The sequence below is a fragment of the Rhinopithecus bieti genome, unplaced genomic scaffold (genome assembly GCF_001698545.2).
Source record: "Rhinopithecus bieti isolate Rb0 unplaced genomic scaffold, ASM169854v2 scaffold_68834, whole genome shotgun sequence".
Classification (NCBI taxonomy): Eukaryota; Metazoa; Chordata; class Mammalia; order Primates; family Cercopithecidae; genus Rhinopithecus; species Rhinopithecus bieti.
Window position 1 is genome coordinate 424779 of NW_016826182.1, and position 25821 is coordinate 450599.

The 25821-nt window shown below is 39.4% G+C and overlaps 1 protein-coding gene and 1 pseudogene across 1 annotated transcript in view; one reads left to right on the plus strand and one right to left on the minus strand.

The window, feature by feature from the left end:
- The window catches only part of CEMIP2 (cell migration inducing hyaluronidase 2), a 91143-nt gene that overhangs the window by 9328 nt on the left and 55994 nt on the right, over positions 1–25821 (minus strand). Inside the window, exons 13-20 of the mRNA XM_017863322.1 lie at positions 24320–24385; positions 22579–22734; positions 19756–19933; positions 15986–16201; positions 12034–12242; positions 8050–8232; positions 5429–5648; positions 1967–2065 (exon numbers count right to left, since the gene is read on the minus strand). Of these exons, the coding sequence (XP_017718811.1) occupies positions 1967–2065; positions 5429–5648; positions 8050–8232; positions 12034–12242; positions 15986–16201; positions 19756–19933; positions 22579–22734; positions 24320–24385 (1327 nt within the window). The remainder of the gene's footprint in view (positions 1–1966; positions 2066–5428; positions 5649–8049; positions 8233–12033; positions 12243–15985; positions 16202–19755; positions 19934–22578; positions 22735–24319; positions 24386–25821) is intronic.
- LOC108522873 (vacuolar protein sorting-associated protein 29 pseudogene) lies at positions 16210–16920 on the plus strand (annotated as a pseudogene).

Here is a 25821-nt window from a genome sequence, read left to right on the forward strand (position 1 = left end):
ATGAATGTAAAAGTATTGTTGATAAATATGACTTTTCTAGACTCCCAGGCACCCAGTGTGTAACAACAGAGTCAAACAATGTTTTCAGACTCTAGGACATAGCCTGTCTGCGATTTTTTTTTTTTTTTTTTTTTTTTTTTTTTTTTTGGCAAAACGCTCTCCCCATCTCTCTCTTTCTCTCTCTCTCTCTCTCTGTTACCTAGTAAACTACTAGAACAGTGAGATTCAGCACCCACCTGCTTCCCTTATGCAATTCCCAGTAGATACCATGCTAACAGGCTGGGATCAGGTTCCTCATGCAGCTGACTGCATTCAGATGCTGAGCTAGCAAATTTCATGCCAATAAAATTACATCATGAGTGTATTACAAAATGCAGGACTGCTAAAGGAGGGGAACAGGCATAAACACAGACTTGAAGAATCTTTAACCTGGTGTGGTGGCTCACACCTGTAATCCCAGCACTTTGGAAGGCCAAGGCCAGAAGATCACTTGAGCCCAGGAGTTCAAGACTAGCCTGAGCAACATAGTGGGACTCCGTCACTATAAAAAATATTTTAAAAATTAACCAAGTGCTGTAGCATGTTCCTTTAGTCCCTGCTACGTGGGAGGATCAATTTAGCCCGGGAGGTGGAGGTTGCAGTGAGCCGAGATTGCTCTACTGCACTCTGGCCTGGGTGACACAGGGAGAACCTGTCTCAAAAACAAACAAAACAACAACAGCAACAATAACAATAATAATAAAAAAAAGAATCATTGAGCTACATTTACATAGGGACAGTCTTAATTCAGAGTTGTGAAGTAGAACTGAAGTTTTGGAGCTGGATGGCAGTGGTGGTTGTATAACTATATGAATGGACTTCATACCACTGAACTGACCACTTGAGAATGGTTAAGATGGTAAAGTTTATGTGTACTTTACCATAATACAAAAAATTAAGAAAAAAAGTAAAATTTAATTTTCTCCACATATATATGGATTTGTGATTATGCTGCCCACCACTAAAAAAACCAAGCCCCTAAAGAGACCACATGAGATGGCACAGGCCTTGGCTGAGTATTAGTTGAAAGGCTGGATACCTGTCACCCAAAGAGTTCTTTGTATGGTGGCACCTAGGTCAAGCTGATTTTGGAGAGGCCACATGCTGAGACCTGGTTCTCAGTGGCTAACCTTGCTCTATGCACAAATGCTAGTGTTGACACCGAAACTCATGTCTAAACTTCCATCAAGTCACTTAGAAAAGACAACTAACACTTTGCATCTTCATTTCCTCAACTGAAACAATAGAGAAGAGGCAACCTTAAAATAAAAGGCTGAAGAGATGTTAAAACTTTCATTTCCCATCTCTTAAACAACTTTGAAGCTTATTTTAAGTTTCAAAGAATAAGGTTAATGAGTAAACACAATCTACTCAGGAAAAAACATCTCTTAAATTTATTTAAAAACACAAATGTTTAGGAGGTATTTATACCTCTATTGTATTGCTTGCTATCAATAATAGAGAATGTGATTACAAACCAGTGATTATAGCCAGAAGTAATTCCTGTCACCAAGACAGAAGATAAAAGCAAGAAGCTGTGACGGTGTACACATCTGCTTTGGTCTGAATGTCTGTGTCCTGCCAAATATTTCTATGTTGAAATCCTAATCTCCAAGGTAACAGTATTAGCAGGTAGAATCTTTGGGAAGTGATCAGGACATGACAGTGTAACCCCCATGAATGGGATCAGTGCTGTTATAAAAGAAGCCTGAGAGTGACCCCGGACCCTTCTACCCTGTGAGGACGCAGTGAGAAGGTGCCATCTATGAATCAGGCCACCAGACACTCAATTTTGCTGGTGCCTTGCTCTTGGACTTTCCAGCCTCCAGAACTGTGAGAAATAAATTTCTGTTGTTTATGTTACCTAGTTTATGGCATTTTGTTATACCACCTCGAACAGACTAAGATAACACCAGATGGTACTTACAGAAATAACAGACGGGTCTCCACGCTGGGTTTCTGCTTTATCAGGTGACTGGAATTGCACAGGGAGGTAACTTTTATGAGGATCACTAGTAAACACCACCTAGACAGAGAAGATGTTCCATATTTATGGCAACTCTTACCTTCCTCCAAAAGGTTCCCTCAATATGAACTTAATTATAATTAAAGCCAGTGGTTGTATTTCTTATTCTGAACTTTTTGTACGTATTTCATGACCTAGAATTCCATCTTGATATTCTTAACACAGTAAGTATATATTTGTTCTTCATTTTCTGGAGCAACACCAGTTTCAAATAAATATTACTCTTGTTCCGTTCCATAAGTGATTAAATAAATGTGCTTTATATTTAAATCTTTGTAAACATTTTATGGAAAAACAGGCACAAATTTTTTTTACAGTTTTTTTCAGACCATGGTCCCTCAGTCACTCTAGGACTGAGGAAAGTGTAGATAACAAGGACTACCCTGTTAAGAAACATTTACTAACTTTGTACATGCGCAGGTCTCAACTCCTCTTTGTGATCTGCAAAGCGTTCCATAAACAGAGCCGGGCCTTACAGATAGGCCCCTATTTCTCTCTGTTCTGTTACACTCAGGCAGGGCCTCGCTTTCCCACAAGCACTCCACCCTCTTTCTTGCCACTCTGCCTTTGCTGATGCTGTTCCCTTCCCAAGAATGCCCTTCCCTTTTCCCTGTACTCCTCCAAATTATTCCCAGTCTCCAAAGCCTATCTCCTCCCTAAAGGCTCTCTTCTCATTCAGAAACACTTAACTCACACAGTTTAACACTTAGAGGTACACTGTCCATATAAACCAATGTTAACAACTTCCCTGCAAGAATAAACCATCAGCCGGGCACGGCAGTTCATGCCTGTAATCCCAGTGCTTTGTGGGGCTGAGGTGGGCGGATCACCTGAGGTCAGGAGTTCAAGACCAGCCCTGGTCAACATGGCAAACTCCTGTCTCTATTAAAAATACAAAAATCAGCCAGGCAGGTGGCACACATCTGTAGTCCCAGCTACTTGGAAAGCTGAGGCAGGAGAATCACTTCAGCCTGGGAGATGAAGGTTGCAGCGAGCTGAGATAGTACTGCTGCACTCTAGCCTGGGTGACAGAGTGCGACTCCATCTCAAAAAAACAAAAAACAAAAAATAAACAGTCAAAATGATCTCAAGTAGCATTCGGAAGCTGGATAGTTCTTTGAAGTCTCCAAGTTTGGGGTCAAAAACTCTTGTGAATTTTCCTATTTACTCCTAATATACATGTGTTTGGTTTTGACAGTCAGACCAAAAATTAGGCCAGGTGTGGTGGTTCACACCTGTAATCCCAACAATTTGGGAGGCCAAAGTGGGAGGATCGCTTGAGCCCAGGACTTCGAGACCAGCCTAGGCAACATAGTGAGACCCCGCCTCTATATTTAAAAAAAAAAAAAAAAAATTACCTACAAATTTTCAAGTAGAAGTGATATTCCCAGATACTTCAACTACTTTGCAACTGCGCAAAGTCAATAATCAAAACATTTTTAAAAAATGAATTCTGATCAATGCTTCTTGCACAAAAGATAAAGAATGCTAAGTATTAGTGCATGGAATCATTTAACAACATAGGCCTAGAATATTTCCAATGATAATTAAATTATTTTTATAAGTTATAATGTTTATTATAAATTATACAAAGTCTCTTCAATATTGAGGGGTCTTAACAAATCCAGCTTGAGAATTAGGCTAGAAAATATACTTCCCCACAAACATTATCTCAAAATGTCACTTTAACATTTTATTATTAAATTGGCCTGGCAAGGAATCATATAACTTTCATATACAGGGTTGTTTTTGTTGTGTTGTTTTGTCTGGTTGGTTTATTTTTGGTTTTACTTGTATGAAAAAATAGAGGTAGCTCAGAAATATGAGAGACTAAGATTGTGATAGTAAAGTTGCCATTGGGGAAAAAAAATGGCCAGGTACGGTGGCTCACACCTGTAATCCCAGCACTTTGGTAAGCTGAGGCAGACAGATCACTTGAGGTCAGGAGTTTGAGACCAGCCTGGGTGAAATGGCAAAACCTCGTCTCTAGTGAAAATACAAAAATATAGCCAGATGTGGTCACATGCACCTGTAGTCCCAGCTACTCAGGAGGCTGAGGAAGGAGAATCCCTCCAACCCGGGAGGCAAAGTTGCAACGAGTTGAGATCGCGCCACTGCACTCCAGCCTGGGCAACTGAGAGAGACTCCATCTCAACAACAACAATAAAAAGCAAAACAAACAAACAAACTTATACATCCTAGTGGGAAGCATAAATCCACCTCTTTTTTCCTGCTCTTATTGCCACTAATGGATATAAATAATGAAAAAAGAAAAGAGAAATATGGAACTTATTAGTGGAAGTGATTTTGTTTTCTTAAATCACTTAGGATAGTGATAAATGAAAAGAAAGATTTAGTTTTCTCCATACTAAGAGGCAGTATGCATATTTGTGGTAATTATTGCTTTTTAAAAAAAATTCTCGGTGGAACTCAAATGTGAACATGTATCAGAATCAGCTGCAGGGCTGGTTAAAACAGAGTGCCGGGCCCCAGTCCCCCAGTTGCTGATTCAGTAGGATGAGGGTGAGGCCCAAGAATTCCCATTTTCCACAAATTCCCAGGGGATCCTGATGCTGCTGGTCTGGGGGCCACACTTTGAGAACAATTTCCCTTAGCCCATATTTGTTTGTGTGAAATATAAATCAGGGCAGCTCCATCCTTTGTTTTTTCACTTGGAACTGATCTGATTTCCTTTGGACCCTTTCTGTATGCCCAATTTTAGTTCGTATTTTGGGTTCACTTTCATTGCACTGCTTTCTTGAGATCCAGTAGGCGGTCATGTAATCAAGAACGTTAGAAGAAGCATTTTCATTTCTAACCAAAGTCAGTCCGTACTTTTTTTTTTTAAAATAAAAATGACAGAGTGATGTGATAGTCTATACTTTAATTACAGATAGATATAATAGCATGTGCTTCAAAATATGAGCGGATTTCCACCTTATAAAAGGAAACAATTTTCATATTAGGTGTATTTTTGAAAAGAAATTTCACACTGTGCCAACAAAACAAAGTATCTTTTTTATATCACTGGCATGAAAATCCAACAGTAATACTGCAACAGAATCAAACATCTGAGAAAGAAAAAAAAATTAGGACCAACATAGTAACCTCTAATTTAAAACTGTGGAAAATCTGTAGTTGTTCAGGATAAACTGATGTATCACAGGGGAACGTATCTCTGTTATAAATTTGAACTAGTTTGCTTCCTATGCGCTTCACATTTTAGCATGGGCCAAATTCAGGTGATACCATGCAGTGTCCATAAATGGGCAACATAGATGTTTCAAAGAAAAGTGCTCCTATTGCAAAGAAACCCTCTGACTTTCTCTCCCTGGCCACAGACCACTTTTCATCCTTGTTTACCTGCCGAGTGCCACAGCCTTGACAAAGTCCAGTGAGCATGGCCGGCATCCGCTTGACCACTGATGGCTTTCTGTAGTACTGTGGGTACGCTTTGGCCATGCAGTTACTGATGTCCTTTGAGTCTGTGGCTGCCTGGATCTTGACTCTTTCACATCCCTGAGATGAACAGTAACTGTGGCCATGCCTGTGGCTTTTGGCTTTGAGATACAAAAACAGTAACCTGCACGAAACAGAAACCAATCCATGTAGTTAGACTTACTCTCAAAAACTTACAAAATTCCTCAAATCAGTTCATGGCCAAAAGGGATATTCCTCCACTATCGTAACTTTTCCTTAAAACATAAATTACAAAATTAATAAAGTTATTTATGTTTTCTTTCTATCCTTCAAGGGTCCTAAGTCAAATGCAATAACACTTTAGGAAATATTTTCATACCCTGCTTCCATTGTTCTGGAACATATCAAAGCTGATTTCTGGTTTGAATTAGTTCAATAGGTAATTTGGGGGGATGAAATTTGGTTTGGCTCAAAAATTCCTTGGAACACTTTATACATAATGTGTTGAGTTTAGGATTTGGTAAATTAGTGTGGCTCATTCTTTTGGTTGTTCTGGTTCATAAATCATTTTGGTTAAGGCACAAAACTGAAATAATAAAAACAGGAACTGTGACTCGTTTGGCTAAGGCCAAGATAAAGTCTCAAATCAATTCCTGTGATATTTACGAAGAGCAGATGGACCTGGGTTCCTTCAGTCTATATTAGGGCCCAAATCAGGCAAAATGAACAGTCCATCCCACCCATTCTGAATTATCTTCCCACTGCCAAGATGAATGAAAAAGTCTAAGTTCCAGGTGAGAGTTCAATATCTGTCAGCAAACCCAGTCCTTCCAAACCAAAGGAAGTCAAGATTCTAAAAACACATGATCAAGTGTGATTGATTACTAAAGAATTCACATTTTAATATGAGGTCAATAAACAGTACAAAGTTGAGATTATGAGATATAAATCAGCCCAAATGGCACATCAAGTATCTCTAGGACTGAGAGCATGAAAAAAAAAGAAAAAAGGCAAAACCCACAATTACTTTTGCACCAACCTAATAAAAAGAATTAGGACCTCAGGATTCTTGAAATACCCAGATCAGAAAGTATTTCCCATCTTGTTACACTTTTAATCATTAACTTGTCACCAGACTATCCTTACAAATGTGGATTATTTTTTATTCTTGTGGAAAATCAAGTGGGAATCTGGAAGTTCTATCATCTACAGAATGAAAATCCAGGTAGTTGTTTAAGTCTAATCACAACTCGAAAATCAATGCTGGGTGTGGTGGCAGCAGCTACTTGGGAGGCTGAGGTGGGAGGATCACTTGAGCCCAGGAGATCAAGGCTATAATGTGCCACAACTGTGCCTATGAACTGCACTCCAGCCTGGGCAACCACCCCGTCTCTTAAAAAGAAAAAAAAAGAAAAAGACAAAAAATTAAAATTGGAGACAATTATAATAATAAAACTTTTAAGCTGGTAACACTGGCTGGTGGGGGACTGGGAGGGCAAATGAGTTGCATCTTACTTAAAGGCTAACCAGGCACTAAACAACTGAGCCCCAACTTCATTCCCCAAGTCAATCTCGTCACCCTTCTCCCCACTCTGAAATTCTTGCCTTTCCCCAAACATGCAATGCCATGTTCTGCCATGCCCCCATGCATTTGTGCACACTGTCTCTTCAGTGTAAGACATCTCACCTATTTCTTTTTCCATCTCCTCCTAAGTGTTTCTCAAGAATCAGCTCCAGAGTCACCCTCTCAGGATGTCACTGGTTGTTCTAGGCTGAACTTGAGGCAGCCCAAAAGGCACATTGAATATAGGACCAAGAGCATTCAACCTTTCCTTCTCTAATGTCTTGCTTTACATGCCCACATTCCTCAATGGACTGAGTTTGCAGAAGAAATGTGTCTTCTTTCCATTGGTATCTTTATAGTGCATAGACAATGGCATATAGGAGGAATGTCTGCATGAGGGAAGAGGCTGAAGGTACATGCTACCTACTGGAAGAGTACAGGAGATGGAGCCTACCATAGCCCACAGGCTGAGAGACTGTAAGTGGGTAAAAGCAGTCAAAACCAACAGGACCCCAGGAGAACAGGATTGGAATTAAAAAGTGGAAAGATGCAGCCCAGAGAAAGTTGAAAGCAAATATTCCACAGTTATACAGTGATTTTCAAAAACTCAAGGTCAACTTGAAAGATAGCCTTAAGTCAGGAAGAGAAAAATGAGCTTTCACTGAAATATGAACTATATCACATGTAAATAATCATATGAAGAACTATTATGGGAAAAAATTATTGTAATTTCCAACTGGGCCTACTGGTTCTTCATTGACAAGGCATAATTTCTCTCTCTAAATTGCCTTAATACGTACACAGCAAACATCTTCACTCGATCCCTACTGCCAACTATAATTACGAGTCATTCTAGTTCCCCTCTAAACCTCTAATAGAGATGTGCAGAGAATTACCCACATCAGCTGCTTTACTAAACAGCCGCGATGCTGAAGAACTAGCAATTTCACCATTAAAGAAAAATAGGAATAATTCTCATTCCCTGGTTTCACTGAATTACCCCGTGCTGGAGTCAAAATAGAATTTCCTCTCAGATTGCTTTCTTTGCAGTTCTTCCAGTGAATGCACAGGCTCATATTCTTCGATTTTGGATAATGAGCCATTCTGCCGCTGCAAATAGCCAAAGGTAACTTGAAAACTTGTGTTTGACGGATAGCAAAGGCCAACTCGAATCCAGTCATTCCTTTAAAGGAGAAATATAAAAAAATTAGTTTACACTTGCGCCATTATCTGTTAAGTAATATAGCATACGCAAATAATTGTCCTTCATGCCCCACTTCTTCCACTTCCTGCCCATGGTTTTCTCCTCCTTAAATTTCTTCGGTATGCTGGGCCACTGGCAGTGGAAGTTCTGAACCATGGCATAGTAACAAATCACCCACCTTCATCTGTTGCTCAAATTTCTCATATCAATAGATATACAGCAAAAATACGAGCCTTTAAATTTTTTTTTTTTTTTGATTTTGTTTTTTGTTGTTTTCTTTGAGATGGAGTCTCGCTCTTTTGCTTGGGCTGGAGTGCAGTGGCGCGATTTCAGCTCACTGCGACCTCTACTTCCCAGGTTCAAGCAATTCTCCTGCCTCAGCCTCTCGAGTAGCTGGGATTGCAGGGGCACACCACCATGCATGGCTAAATTTTTGTACTTTTAGTAGAGATGGGGATTCACCATGCTGGTCAGGCTGGTCTCGAACTCCTGACCTCAAGTGATCCGCCACCTCAGCCTCCCAAGTGCTAGGATTACAGGCATGAGCCACCACGCCCAGCCCTAAAAATTCTTAGTTTTAACAGGATTTCAAAGAACATTAAAAAAAGTTGGATAAAATATACTTAGACACTCTTAAAATTTAAGAAAATTAAGTGAGATGGTTGGGTATAGGTGTACAAGATGGAAACACTAATATATGGAGAGTGGAACTGTACACTGGCAAAAGCATTCTAAAGAATTTTTTTTGTTTATAAATATAATTTTACCTTTTATAAATGTATTCAGATGAGTTCCTAGTGGGAAAATTGCTGGATATAAAGGTATATGCCTTTTTAAAGCTTTTGATGCATATCACTAAATTGCCATAGGATTTTCTTAGTGTCCTTAAATATAAAATTAATCCTTTTAAAATCATTAAAAGCATTTCCACTTTTATCATTTTCTTTTGACCTTTTATTATAGTAAATATACACACCATAAAATTCACCATTTTAATAATTTTTAGCCATATGGTTCAGTGACAATAAGTACATTCTCAATGTTGTTCAATCATCATCACTATTTCCCAAACTTTTTTGTCATTCTAAAAAATGTTTAAACAATATGTAACAAGGCCTTAAAATTCTTCACATAGCCAGGTGGAGTGGCTCATGCCTATAATCCTAGACTTTGGGAGGCTGAGGTAGGTAGATTACTTGAGTGCATGAGTTTGAGACCAGACTGGGCAACATGGCAAAACGCCATCTGTACAAAAAGTACAAAAATTAGCTGGGTGTGGTGGCATACACCTGTAATCCTAGCTACCTGGGAGGCTTAGGTAGGAGAAGTAATTTAATTTAACCCAAGAGGCAGAGGCTGCAGTAAGCCAAGATTGCACCACCGCATTCTAGCCTGGGCAATGGAGCAAGATGTTGTCTCAAGAAAAAAAAAAAAATTATTCACCTAGGTTTTAAAGTGAAAAAAATAATCCCACTAAAGAATAATTAGAAAATGCAGACAAAAAATATAAAAGAAGAGATGTTCTATGAATTATTGTCTATAGCAGCAAAATGCGGGGGTAGGGGAGGAGGGGTGGGCAGGAGAAATGACCTAAATGTTCATGGGATAAGTTAAAAAAATTATGGCACATTCATAGGCACAAAGCAACTTGAAGTTAGAAAGAGGGGAATATACTATATATGTTTACAATATACTATATATGTATACTATATATGTTTATATATGTTTACCTCACTTTGGTTAGGAGGACTATAGATTATTTCCATTTTCTTTTCTATATTTTCCTTATTTTGTTTAATGAATAAGTACTGCTTTCATAACTTCTAAGAAGTGTTATTTTTCAGAAATGGCATTATGACAGAATCTATGACTTCCCTATAATTATCTCAAATTGAGGGGAAAAAAATTGTCCATCTCTTCCTTTTGCCTCTGACCATCATGTAATTTTAAAAGTTTCAGCTAATTAAACAAGTATGACTGAATTTCATGCCCATGTGGATTTTTGAAACTTCCAGGCTCAACTTTTTTTTTTTTTACTTTAAAATGTTTTTACTTGCTCAGTATTTGATGGAAAGGTATGCACAGTACTTTACAGAACACTGCATACCATTTTATCGTCATGTCTCACCTCCAATTCATAATTCTGCCCAATATAACTTATAGAGTACTGATCACCCTTTGACATTTCTCCATCCTCTCTGACAATTGTTTGCTTCTTTCACTGACTTCTCTGCAACTCACTGATGATATCAGATTGGGCTTTCAGAAATCTCACTCTGGCCACAATATGGACTAAGGATTGGAGGTGGGGAGACTGAGGTGGGGACTGCTCCATGGAGCCAGGCAAGAGATGATGGCTTGACTTAGCCACAAACACTGTGGGTAGAAAGAAGTGGACAGATTTAGATAACTTTAGGAGCTGGAACCAACAGGGTGCCGTTACTGATAAGATGGAGTGATGAGGGAAAAAGAAGAGGCAGGAATGAGTACTGGCCTTTGGGCTTGGTTGACTGTGTGGGTGGGGCACAAAGGGCTGCAGCAAGGATTACAGGAAAACAGTAATAGTAATGGTAATGGTTCAGCTCAGAGCACATGCCAGAACCCTAACAATCTCAGAACAAGGGCATCTGCCACAATGTTCACCATCCTTGGAGGTGACTTGCTTAAAGCTGAATTCCTATATGCTCTAGTCCTACTCCGTTCATTTCAACTGGATGTTTTAAGAGTGTTCTGACAAGTCAGGGCTTGATGACAACTCAGGTGAACAAGCCATTTCAATTTTTCAGGTACATATCTCAGTAGTTTCATGGAGTCGCATGGGTTAATATCCACATGTATCTAGATTGATAAGATACATGTGGTTTACTCCTCTCTTTCTAAATAGTCCCATCCCACATTCCTAGTTTCACCTTCTGTCACTTCCTCTGATACACCCTATGTCCCCATCACACTGAATCCATCATTTCCCCCCAGGAGAACTGGCCCTTTCCCAACACTGTGCTTTATTAATAGAACAAGATGGATTGCTTCATCAGAATCATTCCTCACCTCAGCCTGGCTCAACTCCTTTAGGCAGAATTATTTAATAGTTGCTCTATCATTTGTCCATTAAAAAATAGCTTTGGTTTTTGAGTTTTTTCTACCTGTCTACTGTGAACTCCTAGAAGGCAAGTACTTCTCTCATTCATCTTTATGTCAACTCACACACAATAAACACTTGAATAAATCAATTATAAAAATAGCACCTTGGATTGCATGTGATATTAGAACAGACAAATGAGAAATCAAGAAGGGATAAAATAGTGCCTTCAGGCAGGGCTAGCAAATACCTGGCCTTCATGTCCCAACTCTTTCACTTCTTGCCCCTACAGGCATTACTAACCCGTCCCACCACTTTCTTCTGACAAGTCTAAACTCAGCCTCAAAATCTTTTAATTTTCAGGTAAGCAAATGTTCCGCTGGAACTGCATAGAAAACTACTTCCCATCCCAGCTACAGGGAATTAAAGCATTCAGCAGACTATATTAAAACCTATTGTTGAATGGCTTAATGTGCATAATAACTTGATCACAGAGAAAACAAAATGCTTTTGAAATGACAGGATTCAATTTGTATAATCTCTTAATTCCCTAAACACAAAATATACAGCCTCCTCACAAAAGAAGCAAAGTACATAAAATTGGCTTTCTTTGTTTGCTGCAAAGGAGATGTAAGTTATTCTTTTTCTCCACTAAATTACTACTTGCTCAACTATTTGAAATAACAGTAACAGAAACATACTTGTTGAAGTTGACGAGGTATAGAAACGTAGTCCGTGGTGCTGGCCCATTCCAGTGGATGGTATATCCCTTCTCCAGCATGACCACAGGCTGGTACTGTGGAAAGGCAGCCTTCTGATTAATACCTCGGAGCACCATAGGGTGGGACGGATACTCATCTCGTGTAATGGTCATAGAAAGATTCTGAGTGCTCCATGTCTGTACATAGACCTTGAAAAAATAATCAAGAAGGGAAGAAAATGAAAATTTAAATAGCTAAACAGACATTTTCAGCACAAAGTGTCTCGACTTTGAAAAGGGAGATTCTGTGATCTGTGCCAGACTAAGTGAGCAGCGGCCAACTATATCCTAAGCCACTTATAGTGCAGCTGACTTAAACCAGAAATGGTAAAAACAGACCATGTGCTCTGCTAGCCAAGATCTTCATCATCGCTTCCACCACTACAGGCCAGCTTATTCATCAGAATATAAAACTTCTGTGGCTTATACAGCTTGTCAAAGAAATCTCTCAGTCTAAAGAACACACATACAAAAAAAATTAGTAAACTAATGTGAAAACTGATATCCTCTACTCAAATCTAAGAGACTTTCCTCTAAACCAAGAGATGAAAAATTTATATATCTTAGAGTTTTGGCTTTCAATTTTCCATGACCTACGTCAGCCTACAAAGCCATTTTCACCCGTTCCAAAAAAAAAGTTATAAAGTACTGTGCAACAACTGAAAAAACATATTAAACGGAGACAAATCTGAAAGTCCTGAACGTATTCCAGTGGCATTAGAGCTACTTGGCATGCCAAAAAAAGGCATCCCCAAATGTATCCTACAAAGGAAAATTCTTAGAACAAATCTCCTAAAACAAATCAGTATCTGTAACCAAATTCTCCAGAATATTAAAGCAGCTGCAGAGTATTGACATTTAATCTACAATACTGCTGTATTTTTCCCTGTTATTTCTATAATCTTATTGATATTGACTCCTCAATTTTATGTCCTTTTTAACTACCTCAATTATTTAATACTCTTCTGACACCACTTAAAGATTTAAAATAGACAGGAAACATTTTAAGACTATTGATTGTCTTCATTTAAGTATATATTTGATATATAATATATATTAATTTAAACTATATATTTATGTAATATGTATATTTTATGTACATTTTGTGGTGGGTGTTGGTGTGTGTGGGTGTAATATGAGCTTACATACACTGCATATTCTTGCCTTTCTGCCCTTAGATAACCTTAAAACTCTCCCTATATCACCACTTTTCTCCTGAGCACCTTTATCCCTCAGGTCATCAAAAAGCACCATATTCGCAGTCCGCAGTGGCTAGCCTATAATCCCAGGCCTTTGGGAGTACTGAGGCAGGCGGGGATCACTGGCGGTCAGGAAGTTCGATATCAGCCTGACAAATATGGTGAAACCCCATCTCGTACTAAATATACAAAAATTTAACCAATCATGGTGGGGGCATACACCCATAATAATCCCAAGCTTACTTGGAGCCTTGAGGGGCAGAAGAATTGCTTGAACCTGGGAGCTGGAGGGTTGGCAGGGTGAGCCGAGATAGGTGCTATTTTGGCACACCAGCCTGAGCGAAAAACAAAACTCCGTCTCAAAAAAAAAAAAAAAAAAAAAGTAACATATCCACTAAAAAATATTTACAAATAGTTAAATAAATGATCATTCTATCTCGAGAATCCAATTGCTCCCATTTTTTGACATTACTACATCATTTCCTAAGAACAACAAATGGCAGCCAGATCTGGGCTTCTGGCCCAAAATTTCCAAATTCGCAGAGGTACATTTCTGGTCCTATGGTCCTACCATTCCCAAGTGCCCCCCCTGAGAAGTATTAGATGACTTTCTTTCCTTTCTCATCTATAAATAAAACAGAATTACTACTTGATTTGGGGTAATAAATAGTTCAGGTTAATATTCTCAAATACAATTAGATATTCAAAAGGACCTGAATGCTTTACTGAGTTAAAATGTTTGAAATAAATGAAAAAATATGTCACCATTGAAGTTCCACAATGGGTAATTTTTATAAAGAGCTACCATAACCACATTTTTATAGGAACATTTTAAGATCACTTAAAAATACAACGTTTTCCATTAGTGCCGTACCTGCCACTTTAAGGACAGACAGACAGAACGTATGACACATGCAACACATGCAATGAAACGCAATGGCTTGGGCCAAGAAACTTAGCCAAAAACTGTAGCTTCAAAAAAGACTAAAAGCCTTTTTATTAATCTATTATTAATTATTAATTATTATCATTGAGCAGAGTTTTCGCCTCTTGTTGCCCCAGGCGGAGTGCAATGGTGCCGATCTCAGCCCTCACTGGCAACCTCCCGCCCCCAGGTTCAAGCGATTCTCCCCTGCCCTTTAAGCCCCTAAAGTAGCTGGGATTACAGGTGCCCACCACCAACAGCCTGGTAATTTGTTTCTATTTAGTAGAGATGGAGTTTCAACATGTTGGCCAGGCTTGGGCTGAACTCCAGACTCAGGTGAACCTCGCTCAACCTCCAAAGTGCTGGGGATTACAGTCTATTATTTAATCTGGCTTTGGGTGCAAGTGGCTCATGCCTGGTAACCCAGCACCTTTGGGGGGAGGCGAGGGGCAGGTGGGATCCACGAGGGTCAGGAGAATCAAGACATCCCTGGCTAACACGGTGAAACCTTGTCTATATTAAAAATACAAAAAAATGAGCCCGGGTCGGTGATGGTGCCCTGTAGTCAGCTGCTGGGAGGCCTGGCAGGAGAAAGTGTGAACCCGGGGAGGGTGTGGGCTAGAAGGTGGGAGCTGAGATCGCACCCACTGCCCCTCCAGCCTGGTGACAGAGCAGACTCTGTCTCAAAAAAAAAAAAAAAAAAAAAAAAAAAAAAAAAAAAAAAAAAATCCCTACCCTTTAATTGTCTGCATGGGGCAGAGCACGAGGGGAAGATCTTCTCTTTTCAAAATCCTGGGCAACTGGTACCTCCATTCTGCAATCTCTTCCACCCACCAAAATTTGACTCTTAAAATCACCTTTGCAACTTACTGCTCTTCTCCTTAAATAATACTAAGAGCAGAAAAGCACTGAACTATGTGCCAGGCCTTATGCTAAATGCTTTACATATAAGCATATACTCTATCTTCACAACAGCCTCCTATGAGAGTAATTACTATTATCCCCATTGTGCACCGACATAGAGTAGTTAATCAACTTGCCTAATGCATACTTTAGAAAATAACAAAGCCAGAATTCAAACCCAGGCAGTCTAGCTCTAGAGTCTGTGCTCTTAACCATATACACAACCTTGCAAATTAGTTCATCCTCTTATACTAGGCATCAAGTTAATACACATTAATGCTTAATGTCTTCAAAGAGGTGTTTCTCAATGTATATCATCTCCATATTTTCATAGACATTATATCATAATATAATTAGGAAATTTTCCTTGGATTCCTTTCTTATCCACTCACTCCTAATCTCCAGCTCTGTCCCCGGGAATGTCTCACTTTTCATGTGACCTACTGATATTTTGCTCAAAAGTCAGAGTCTTAAGTAGAGATTAATGACCCCGAAAGCAACGGATAAAAATACCTCTCAGAGGGCATAGCTGTAGTGTGGCAAGAAAACCTAAGAGTCAAGAAACATGGGTTCTCGCCCCAACTATGTTCCAACCACTTTAACCCAGGGTAAATCAGCTGTTCTCTCTGGGATTCACTTTTTCACCTCTTAAATAGATCTGGAGTTGGGGAGTTTTAAGAAAAATTACAGGAGTCCATGACTCCTGATGAACCAAAAGAAAGAAAAGAAACGACAGGACAGGACAGGAAGATAGATCACACTTTGGAAAATGTCAATCACACTGAAAAGCTGAAGAGTACTTCTCACAGAAGCAGTGCTGGCAGGAGCTGGTAGGAACTTGGGCATTATACGTTTGCTAAGCCTACCTGTGCATAGGTCCCGCTGCAGATCACTGCATTCCACTTAGTAACATTTACACAGCTTGGATGGCGGATCAGGTAGTTGTCCATTCTTCCCACATAAGCATCCTTGTATCCTGTCACAGAGCCATCAATGTCGTGGAATATGGAGTTCTTATCACCATCCAGCTCACAGTCTTCAAACCAGGGACCAGGCTTTCCAAAAAAGACATTCAGAGAGACCTGACCACAGTGAAAAAGAAAGACATCACAAAGTAAAGACTCCTGCCATCTCAGCATCCCCTGCCGTGACCCGACTGCAGGTCCATTGTGATTGCTTTAAGGTTAGAGCAGTTCTGAGTTATAGTTCATAGTTCAGCTATGGCACTCAAGTCAACCTGAGTTTTCTACTCAATTAATGACATATTGGGGTTGGGGGGAATGTCCCAAAACCTTATGGTATTTAATGGGCAAATGTTAAACGTCATCTTTATTTATTTAATGGGCAAATGTTAAACGTCATCTTTATTTGTATTCTTCTTTTCCCCACTTAAAACCTATTACCTGTTCCCCAGACAAAACTCAAGGAAGACTATGTAGTCACATACATTTGTTAAAAATTATAAACCGGAAGCCTGAGGAAGAGGGCGGCGGCAGTGGTGGTGACTGAGCGGAGCCTGGTGACAGGATGGCTGGGCACAGATTGGTGTTGGTATTAGGAGATCTGCACATCCCACACCGGTGCAACAGTTTGCCAGCTAAATTCAAAAAACTCCTGGTGCCAGGAAAATTCAGCACATTCTCTGCACAGGAAACCTTTGCACCAAAGAGAGTTATGACTATCTCAAGACTCTGGCTGGTGATGTTCATATTGTGAGAGGAGACTTTTGATGAGAAAAAATTATTGTTCCATCATTTGTGTTGATGGATAGTGGGGGTGGACGGGTCACCTATGTGTATAGCGTAATGGAGATGATGTGGAAAGTAGATATGAATTGATTTACAAAAATCTTAAAGCCCAGGCCTGTCTTGATGATTTTTTTTTCATTGTCCTGTTGAAATCAAGTAATTAAACATTTAGGGAGCCACAATAATTGTATCACCTTTTATAATATGTTGCGCAGTAAACAAGTCATGAATACCTCTTCTTGGTTAAGTAGCATAATGCTGGTAAGTCCTGTAAACTATAAGAATATATATTTAGTTTATAAGTATGGAGTGAATTCTATGAAAAATGTCCAACACACAGCTAAGTTGGTCGCTTGTTAAGAAAATTATCCTTGTAAATATCTTCAAGTTGGTATTTGGAACTTTAATTCCAAAAAGTCGTGCATGTGGAAGAAAGAATTTAGAGGCTTATCCTTGTATACATTTTTCTCTTCTCTAGTAATAAACAATGTACTTTCATTTATATCTTTCCTTGAACCTGTTATTTATTTTAAAAAAACTAAATGAGGGAACCAAGTAAACTAACGCGTAGTAAATATTAAAGTCGAAGTGCGAGATGACCTTTCAAAAAATAACTAAAGTAACAATAAACTAAATAATACATAAATATATAAAATAAAATAAAAATTATAAACACGTACATGTAAGATCTGTGCATTCCCCTATATGTAAATTATACTTCAATGAAATAAAAATCTATGACAGGTTATCTTCAGAGCTAGTTAATCATTTTATCTCCAAATGCTTTAGTTACTTGTTCATTTGACTCCCCCTCCACCAAAAAAATAAACAGATAAGTACAGGTCAAAACAGAAACACAGTTTAAGTGTTGGCTTAGTATGGCTGAGTTACTGAAAAACTCACTTGAATCTGCTAAAAAGCCCATACTACTATCTTACTCCTCAATACAGACCAAACTCAGCTCAATAATTTTCACATCCAGTGGGGTTTACTTAAAGCCTTTATCAAACACATAATGCACAGCTGCAAAATGGGCTGCAGGTGACATGTTTTACAGCCTTTAGCTGCTTCTTATTAACAGTAAATTATATAATACTAACGCTATTCAAGTCATGCAGATACATCTCTTAAATGCTTTTATGCACTTTTTGCCCTGGGGTGTTTTTAAATCAACAGAACATCTAAATGATACGCAACTCAATGGAAAACTGTGACATCTAGACAAGTAGCTGCACATTCTTGGTTTCACACTTTTTCTCTTTTCCTACATGGTTAAATCTGATAAAAGTTTACAGCATATTTTCCACCCTTCTAAGTAAAGCAAATTTTGCAAACTGCTCCCTTTATAAGCTTCAGAGCACCCCCACCATAGAAAACTCCAGACTGGATGAACTGCTGGACTTAAACACTACGGATTGTCTTATGCTGTTATAACTTTAGGACAACAAATACAGTGTCTAACAAACCGCTTTTCAATATGCCTATGCCAGTGATCGCAATACATGGAGAACTATGGGGAGGTCCACGTGGGCAGTAAGGAAACAGCAAGTCTCCATACTGGACAGGTGATCCAAGACTCATCCTGCTGATTTATGTGGATGTCATCTACCAGCCTAGTCCTACCCCTCCCCTGGAGTCACATGGCCTAAGAAAGAACCAGCCAACAAGCTGACACTCCAATTTGTACCTGTGCCTCTGATCCACGCCCAAGCTGTTGTAGAAAACCAGATATAGACTTTGATAAACCTATCAAGCTCTATTTTAAATTAGGCAACTATAAAGTTTGTGGGTAGATGTGAATGAGAGAATGATGATTTCTTTTCCAGGTGTGGCTGCCTGTGGGAGCAGGGAGCTAGATGTCCTGAGACCTCTCTTTCTTGTGCCACTGCCATCATGGAACTGGCAAGATGATGAAAGCCTGGGGGCATGTAATCAGATCGTCCTGTGTGTTACAGGTACGGGTGATACTGGTGAAACTGGTAAGAAAACGATTCCTGTGGGCTACTGTACTGTAAATGGTAATTTTTACAGTCTATCTGCAATCTTCATAAAAACCTTCCAACAGTTTATATCAGAAGTAACCCAATTTCAGCCAGGTGCAGTGGCTCACACCTATATTCCCAGCACTTTGGGAGGCCAAGTTGAGAGGATCATTTGAGGGCAGGAGTTAAAGACCAGCCCAGGTTAATGAGGCCCTTTCTCTATTATAAAAAAAAAAAAAAAAAAAAATTTTAAGTAGCCAGATGTGGTGGCATATGCTTGTAGACCCAGTTACTTAGGGAGCTGAGGTGGGGAATGGCTTGAGCCCAGGTGGTTAAGGCTGCAGTGAGCCATGATTGTGCCACCATTCACATCACTGCACGGCAGCCTGGGTGACAGGGTGAGACCCTGCCTCAAAGGAAAAAAACAGAAAAGAAAAAAGAAATAACCTAATTTATATCACACTGTCACAGTATTCTGCTTTATTCCCAACCTCTTATCCTCTAGTTCCCCAGAAGAATAGCCCTCAGACAAGTAAAACAGCAGGAAGTACCCAAATCTCTTAGTGGAAATGGACTACCCAACCAGCATATATTTCACTGAATTTTCCAAACTTGTATATCCTCTTGTTCCTATGAAACTCTACAATTTCTGTATCATCACTTGAAGTCATTTTCCCTATCAAGGTATGACTTGAATGTCAAACATACCCCAAGTCACACAGGACTTCTGTTCTCACCTTGAACTCAATGGGAGAGTGTGCATGGAATTAGGAGCTGCCTGTGTGTGTGTTTTTCCTCCCACTTATACAGACTCGGTGCAAATCCTTTGCATTTTTGTCTTTGGGAATGTGCTATCCCTCCTTTTCTCACCATAGTCACTACATAGGAACTACAGAACATACTTACATGTGGACCAAACTTCACGAGGGAGATATTATTCCTGGGGGTTATCTGCCAGGAATTCTTCATGAGGAAGCCAATTGCACTGCTGTACCTATCTGGAGTTGGCACATATTTTTTGAAAGTGCTCCTGGTGAGGTGAATGGGCCCATCATAAATCTGAAAGCCTCTAATTGGGAATGTCCTGTGGAAATACAAGATTTTGTTTAATGCACATGGGCTGTCCCCTTAGCAGCACTTCATTAACTTGTTTTATGAATACAGCTAAATATCCTGTATGCACTATGCAAAATTCTAGGATACAATGGGAACCAAAACAAGATCCCTGATCAAATGAAACATACGCTGTAGTGGGAAAGACAAACAGAAAAACAAAGGATCATTTCAGAAAATAAGTGCTATAGAGACCATAAGACACGACATTATGATGGATTGGGTGGGGAGAAAGACGCTATTTTAGACAGAATGGAGGCCTCTCTGAAGAGGTGACTTTGTTTTCCTAGAATCAACTCAGTTAAGATCTTTTATTTGGAACCTCAGGTATTTTGGTCTTTGTTTCCAAATCTCCAGCCATGAGAACAAAAGACAAGCCTTTGCTTAGGTAGGGAACTGACCCTTAAGCCACTAAATGATAGTACAAAGGTAAAATGATACACTTACAAGTGTGAAAGCATGAGCCCTCAAGGCTTACCATGTCAACAGGTTTAGCTAGACTGAGAATTTTGTTTTTTTCATTTTCCCCCTTTCTGTTCAAACACAAACTCCTTAGCCTACTAATCACAAATCAATAACCATACTTAATGTATAAGAACTGGTAATATTCTGAATTCCTTAACTCTTTAACTGCATGGCAGAGGATCTCTATAGCAACGAATTATTCTACAACTAGGCAATGTTTTACAGCAAAAGCATATATGCTAGCAAGAAAAGCAAATAGCCTAGTTAAAACCCTTCGCATCATGATGTATTTAATATTGCTAAGCGTACATCTCAACATGGTTCTCCCCTGTAGAAAAGGTTGTGATATGGTTTGGCTCTGTGTCCCCACCCAAATCTCATCTTGTAGCTCCCATAATTCCCACATGTTGTGGGAGGGACCCAGTGAGAGATGATTGAATCATGGGGGCAGGTCTTCTCCATGCTGTTCTCATGATAGCGAATGGGTCTCACGGGATCTTACGGTTTTAAAAACAGGAGTCTCCCTGTACAAGCTCTCTCTTTTTGCCTGATGCCACTCACATAAGATGTGACTTGCTCTCGTTGACTTCTGCTATGATTGTGAGGCCTCCCCCAGCGTGTGGATCTGTAAGTCCAATAAACCTCTTTCTTTTGATTTTAAATTGCCCAGTCTCAGGTATGTCTTTATCAGCAGTGTGAAAATGGACTAACACAGGTTGTAAAGATATCATAAGATTAAAGCAGATTCCATTAATTAATGAGAAATTTTGATTTTGGAAAATCCTCCTTACCAAACAGCAAAAAGCATTTTGAAATAAACCTGGAGGTCAATATAAAACACAGAGTGGAATTGGTTTGGCCACCATCACATCGCAGCCCATATGCCAACCAATACAGCTTTTTAAAAAATCTACACGTTAGAAGCAGCAGCAAGAGCCTAATTGTGAAGAGCACAGCATTGAAGACAACCTAACTGGGTTTGAATTCCACCTCCTCTACATTTAGTAAGATACTCATTTGTAAAACAGGATGCTGGCAGTGCCTATCTCATTGAGCTTTGTGAGGATTAAGTAAATATATTTACAAGGTCTGACATATCATAAGCATTTAATACATGTTAGCGATTAAAACATCCATGAGGTTCTTTTCCCAGTGGCTTCTAAGGGCTAACAGGAGCTCCACACAGAGTGTAGCACATAGCAGTGCTCAATATTCCACAACGACAAGCACAAGAGGTGAGCAGCCAAGCATAGTGACCTTTCTCCAGCAAATAGTACAGCTCTCCTCCGAGTCCTCGCTCTGCACCACTACACCCCAAAGCTAGCAGTCTGTTTGCCCCATTCCTCTGCCTTCTTCCAGCCCAACATCCAGCAATAGTACTCCTCTAGGGGAGTTGATTCTTGAAGAATTATGACATGGGCTCAGATGTGAGGCCTAAAAACACTGTTGAATGTTTTTCTACCTGGTTTTCTCACAAGTAACATGAGAAGTCCAAACTGTGCCTCAGAATTGAGATATGAATTATTAGTTAATAGTTTCCTTAAAGCTTTGAAGACGTGCTAAGTACAATTTTAATGACTCTGTGATGATGATGACAACAGAAAACATGCCAAGAGCCTACCCGTTCCCTTCAACATCTAAACCGCCATTAATTAGACAGCCGTGGAGGGGTTTTGAGTTAACTTTGGCATCAATCAACTCTCGTTTCCTAGGACTCTTTTCAGTAGGTAATTTCCTTTTTCCAGTAGCTATTTCTGAAAACCAACAACACACATTGAGGAAAAACTGACCTAATGTCATAGTTTAGGGTTTGGCAACTTTCTATGGCTCAAGAAGGAAGAAGAAAACAGTTTATATAAGGTCTTATATAAGGAATGAGAAACAAGACAGGTTTCTTTGTTATAAAATTGATAATTAAATCTATGAAATGTTTAATAACTAATGCTCCAAAATTTCAGGAGGATAATACACATAATAATTATAACAGCAGTAGTAGTAGTAGCAGTAGTAGTAGTAGTAATAAATAATAAAATAGGAAAAGAGTCTCACAGTAGGAACCAAGCCATCCAGGATTATTACAGAAACTTCCCTGAGGATTAGGTTTTCCTTTACTGCTTAAATTCGACACTCTACAGCTAAAGCAATGCTTACCTGTTCCTGGGTAATGTCCGAGGCTTCTGGTCTATTCCTCCAGTGCCTACATACTTGTTCTGACCACCCTGAAAGCCGTAATTCCTGCTCTCCCCAACAAAGAGAGATTCAGATACCTCTTGGCTAGAACCTTCATCACTTGGAAAGCTTCCATCACTGTTAACATGAGAACAATCATTAGCTACATTTCTCTAGAAAATTTAAATGTATTCTCAAATGTAGGCATGCTATAACTGAAAAGCTAAAAGTTTTAAAAGAAGTCAATAGCTTTCTCTAATACATATTCACAAGTCTTCAGAAACTGCTTTTTTTTTTGAGACAGGTTCTCGCTCTGTCGCCCAAGCTGGAGTACAATGGCAAGAACATGGTTCACTGCAGCCTTGACCTGCTGGGCTCAAACAATCCTCTCACCTCAGCCTTCCAAGTAGCTGAGACCACACATGCATGCCACCACGCCTAGCTAATTTTTTAAAATTTTTGTAGAGATAGGGTCTTGCTATGTGGCCCATGCTGGTCTTGAACTCTTGGCCTCAAGTGATCCTCCTGCCTTAGCCTCCCAAAATACTGGGATTATAGACATGAGCCCTCACACTCAGCCTTGAAATTGCTTTTAAACTATAAAAATACCTGTACCTACTTATAGTTTAATATATATACATACATATACTCCTCTTACTATATATATACACACACATATATACAAATGTATATATATATATAATTTTTTTTTTTAAGAGACAGGGTCTCATTCTGTCGGTCAGGCTGGAGCAGCAACCTTGAACTCTTGCGCTCACAGGATACTCCCACCTCAGCCTCCAGAGTAGCTAAGATTACAGGCATGCCACTACGCCTGGTTAATTTTTTTTTTTTTCTTTTTTTTTTGAGATGGAGTCTCGCTCTGTCGCCCAGCATGTAGTGCAGTGGCACGATCCCAGCTCACTGCAAGCTCCACCTCCCAGATTCACGCCTCATTCTCCTGCCTCAGCCTCCCGAGTAACTGGGACTACAGGCACCCGCCACCACGTCTGGCTAATTTTTTTGTATTTTTAGTAGAGACGGGGTTTCCCCATGTTAGCCAGGATGGTCTTGATCTCCTGACCTCTGATCCACCCGCCTCGGCCTCCCAAAGTGCTGGGATTACAGGTGTGAGCCAGCACGCCCAGCCCTCATATGAATTAATACATGATTTACAAACTACATATAAACAAACTTTAATTTAGCAGCAATAATTGATTGCTCTAGTCTCAGGCAACAACACTGAAAATGAGAACAAACTTGTCCTGACTATAAGAATTAAATGACAAGCGTGTTTAGCATGACAACTAGAATGACTATTATCTGTAGAAAAACATATAGAACAAAAAGTTTAGTTCTTAAAGACTGTTGCTAAATTAGAGCAGCTTATAAGAAAGAAAATATTAGTTTTTTAATTTTCTCCCTACTTTTACTCCCTTCCTTTATTCCCCTACTTTTTAAGAACTTTAGTCTAAATCAAAAGTGTTTTCTTCCAAGCAAAAATTATCCTTCTGTGAAATTCCAGCTATATTAACCTAGTACTTTGGTATGAATTCAATTAATCAAGAAAAAATGTATTTTTGGCCCTCTAGTGGTATCAGGAAGAGGGTGCTAATTTTTTTTATGTTAAAAAATGATAAAACATTCCTGTGTATTATCAGAAAAAAAAAATCAAGGGTTATTTAACTTAAAGCTCTAAAATAAGTATTTTTCAGCAATTACAAACCTGGCAAAGGTCAGTCCTATTCCATTATCTGCAAATCTGTAAAAGAAAAGAAAATGAAGAACATTTTAATTTACCATATTATGTAAAAAGAGGTAATTCTCTCAATATTTAATTATCATGAAATCCAGGAGGTCCCAATATTTACTCTCTACACTACCACACAAAAATTTGATTTCACAATAACTAAGAGCACAGAATCTGTAGTGAGGGCACCCAGTTCAAATCCTGGCTTTGCTAATTATAGTTTTGTGACTTTCGGCAAGCTACTCAACCTCTATCTCTCACTTTTCCCATTTATAAGTTGAAATGAAAATATAACCTTCCTCATAGGATTCTTGAGAGTATTAAACATACTAAATAATTTCTAGTGTTGGTGAGGTACAGTGGCTCAATCCCAACACTTTGGGAAGCTGAGGCAGGAAAATCGCTTGATCTCAGGAAGTCAAGACCAGCATGGGCAACACAGGGACACCCTGTCTCCACAAAAAATTTAAAAATTAGCAGGGTGTTGTGGCACATGCCCGTAGTCCCAGCTACTCGGGAAGCTAAGGTGAGAGGATTGCTGGAGCATAGAAAGTTGAGGCTGCAGGGAGCTATGACTGCACCACTACACTCTAGCCTGGGTGACAGAGCAAGAACCTGTCTCAAAAGATAGTAATTTCTAATGTTTGGAACAGTGCCTGGCAAACAGTAAGCAGTGTATCAAAGTATTAGCTATAATTATTATTTTCATAACTATGTTTTAAAAACAATTAGACTGTGGTATATGATTCTGAGGCCATTTCTACAGATTCAATACAATATCAGTTTTTTGGATGAAAAAAGGCAGAAATGACGTGAAATGCCAAGAAGCTAATTTCAGTGCCAGAAAAAAAAATACACACACACATTTTTCTAGACTGTTGAACACTAAATCTTAGCTCAACATGCATGAGACCACTCCTAAAATTATACAAATGGAAAAAAAAGTGAGATACTTACTGCCTCAAGTCATGTTAACGCATAAGTCAACTGAGGTGGAGTTATAAAGCTTTTATTTTGAATGGCAATAGAAGAGCATCAGAAAAACTAAGGAGTTTTCAAGAGGAAGGGAAAAGATCCAAGTAGTTTTATTTAGCTCTCTGACATAGACCATACTTGTTATATCAAGTTAAATTCCCGGTTTCTGTTCAATTTCATCAAAAACTCTCATGTCACTGGACAAGTTCTGTTCCAATAAAAGCACCAGAGGACGGGCGCGGTGGCTCAAGCCTGTAATCCCAGCACTTTGGGAGGCCAAGACGGGTGGATCACCAGGTCAGGAGATCGAGACCGTCCTGGCTAACACGGTGAAACCACGTCTCTACTAAACATATAAAAAAAATTAGCCGGGCATGATGACGGGCGCCTGCAGTCCCAGCTACTTGAGAGGCTGAGGCAGGAGAATGGCGTAAACCCGGGAGGCGGAGCTTCCAATGAGCTGAAATCCAGCCACTGCACTCCAGCCTGGGCGACAGAGCGAG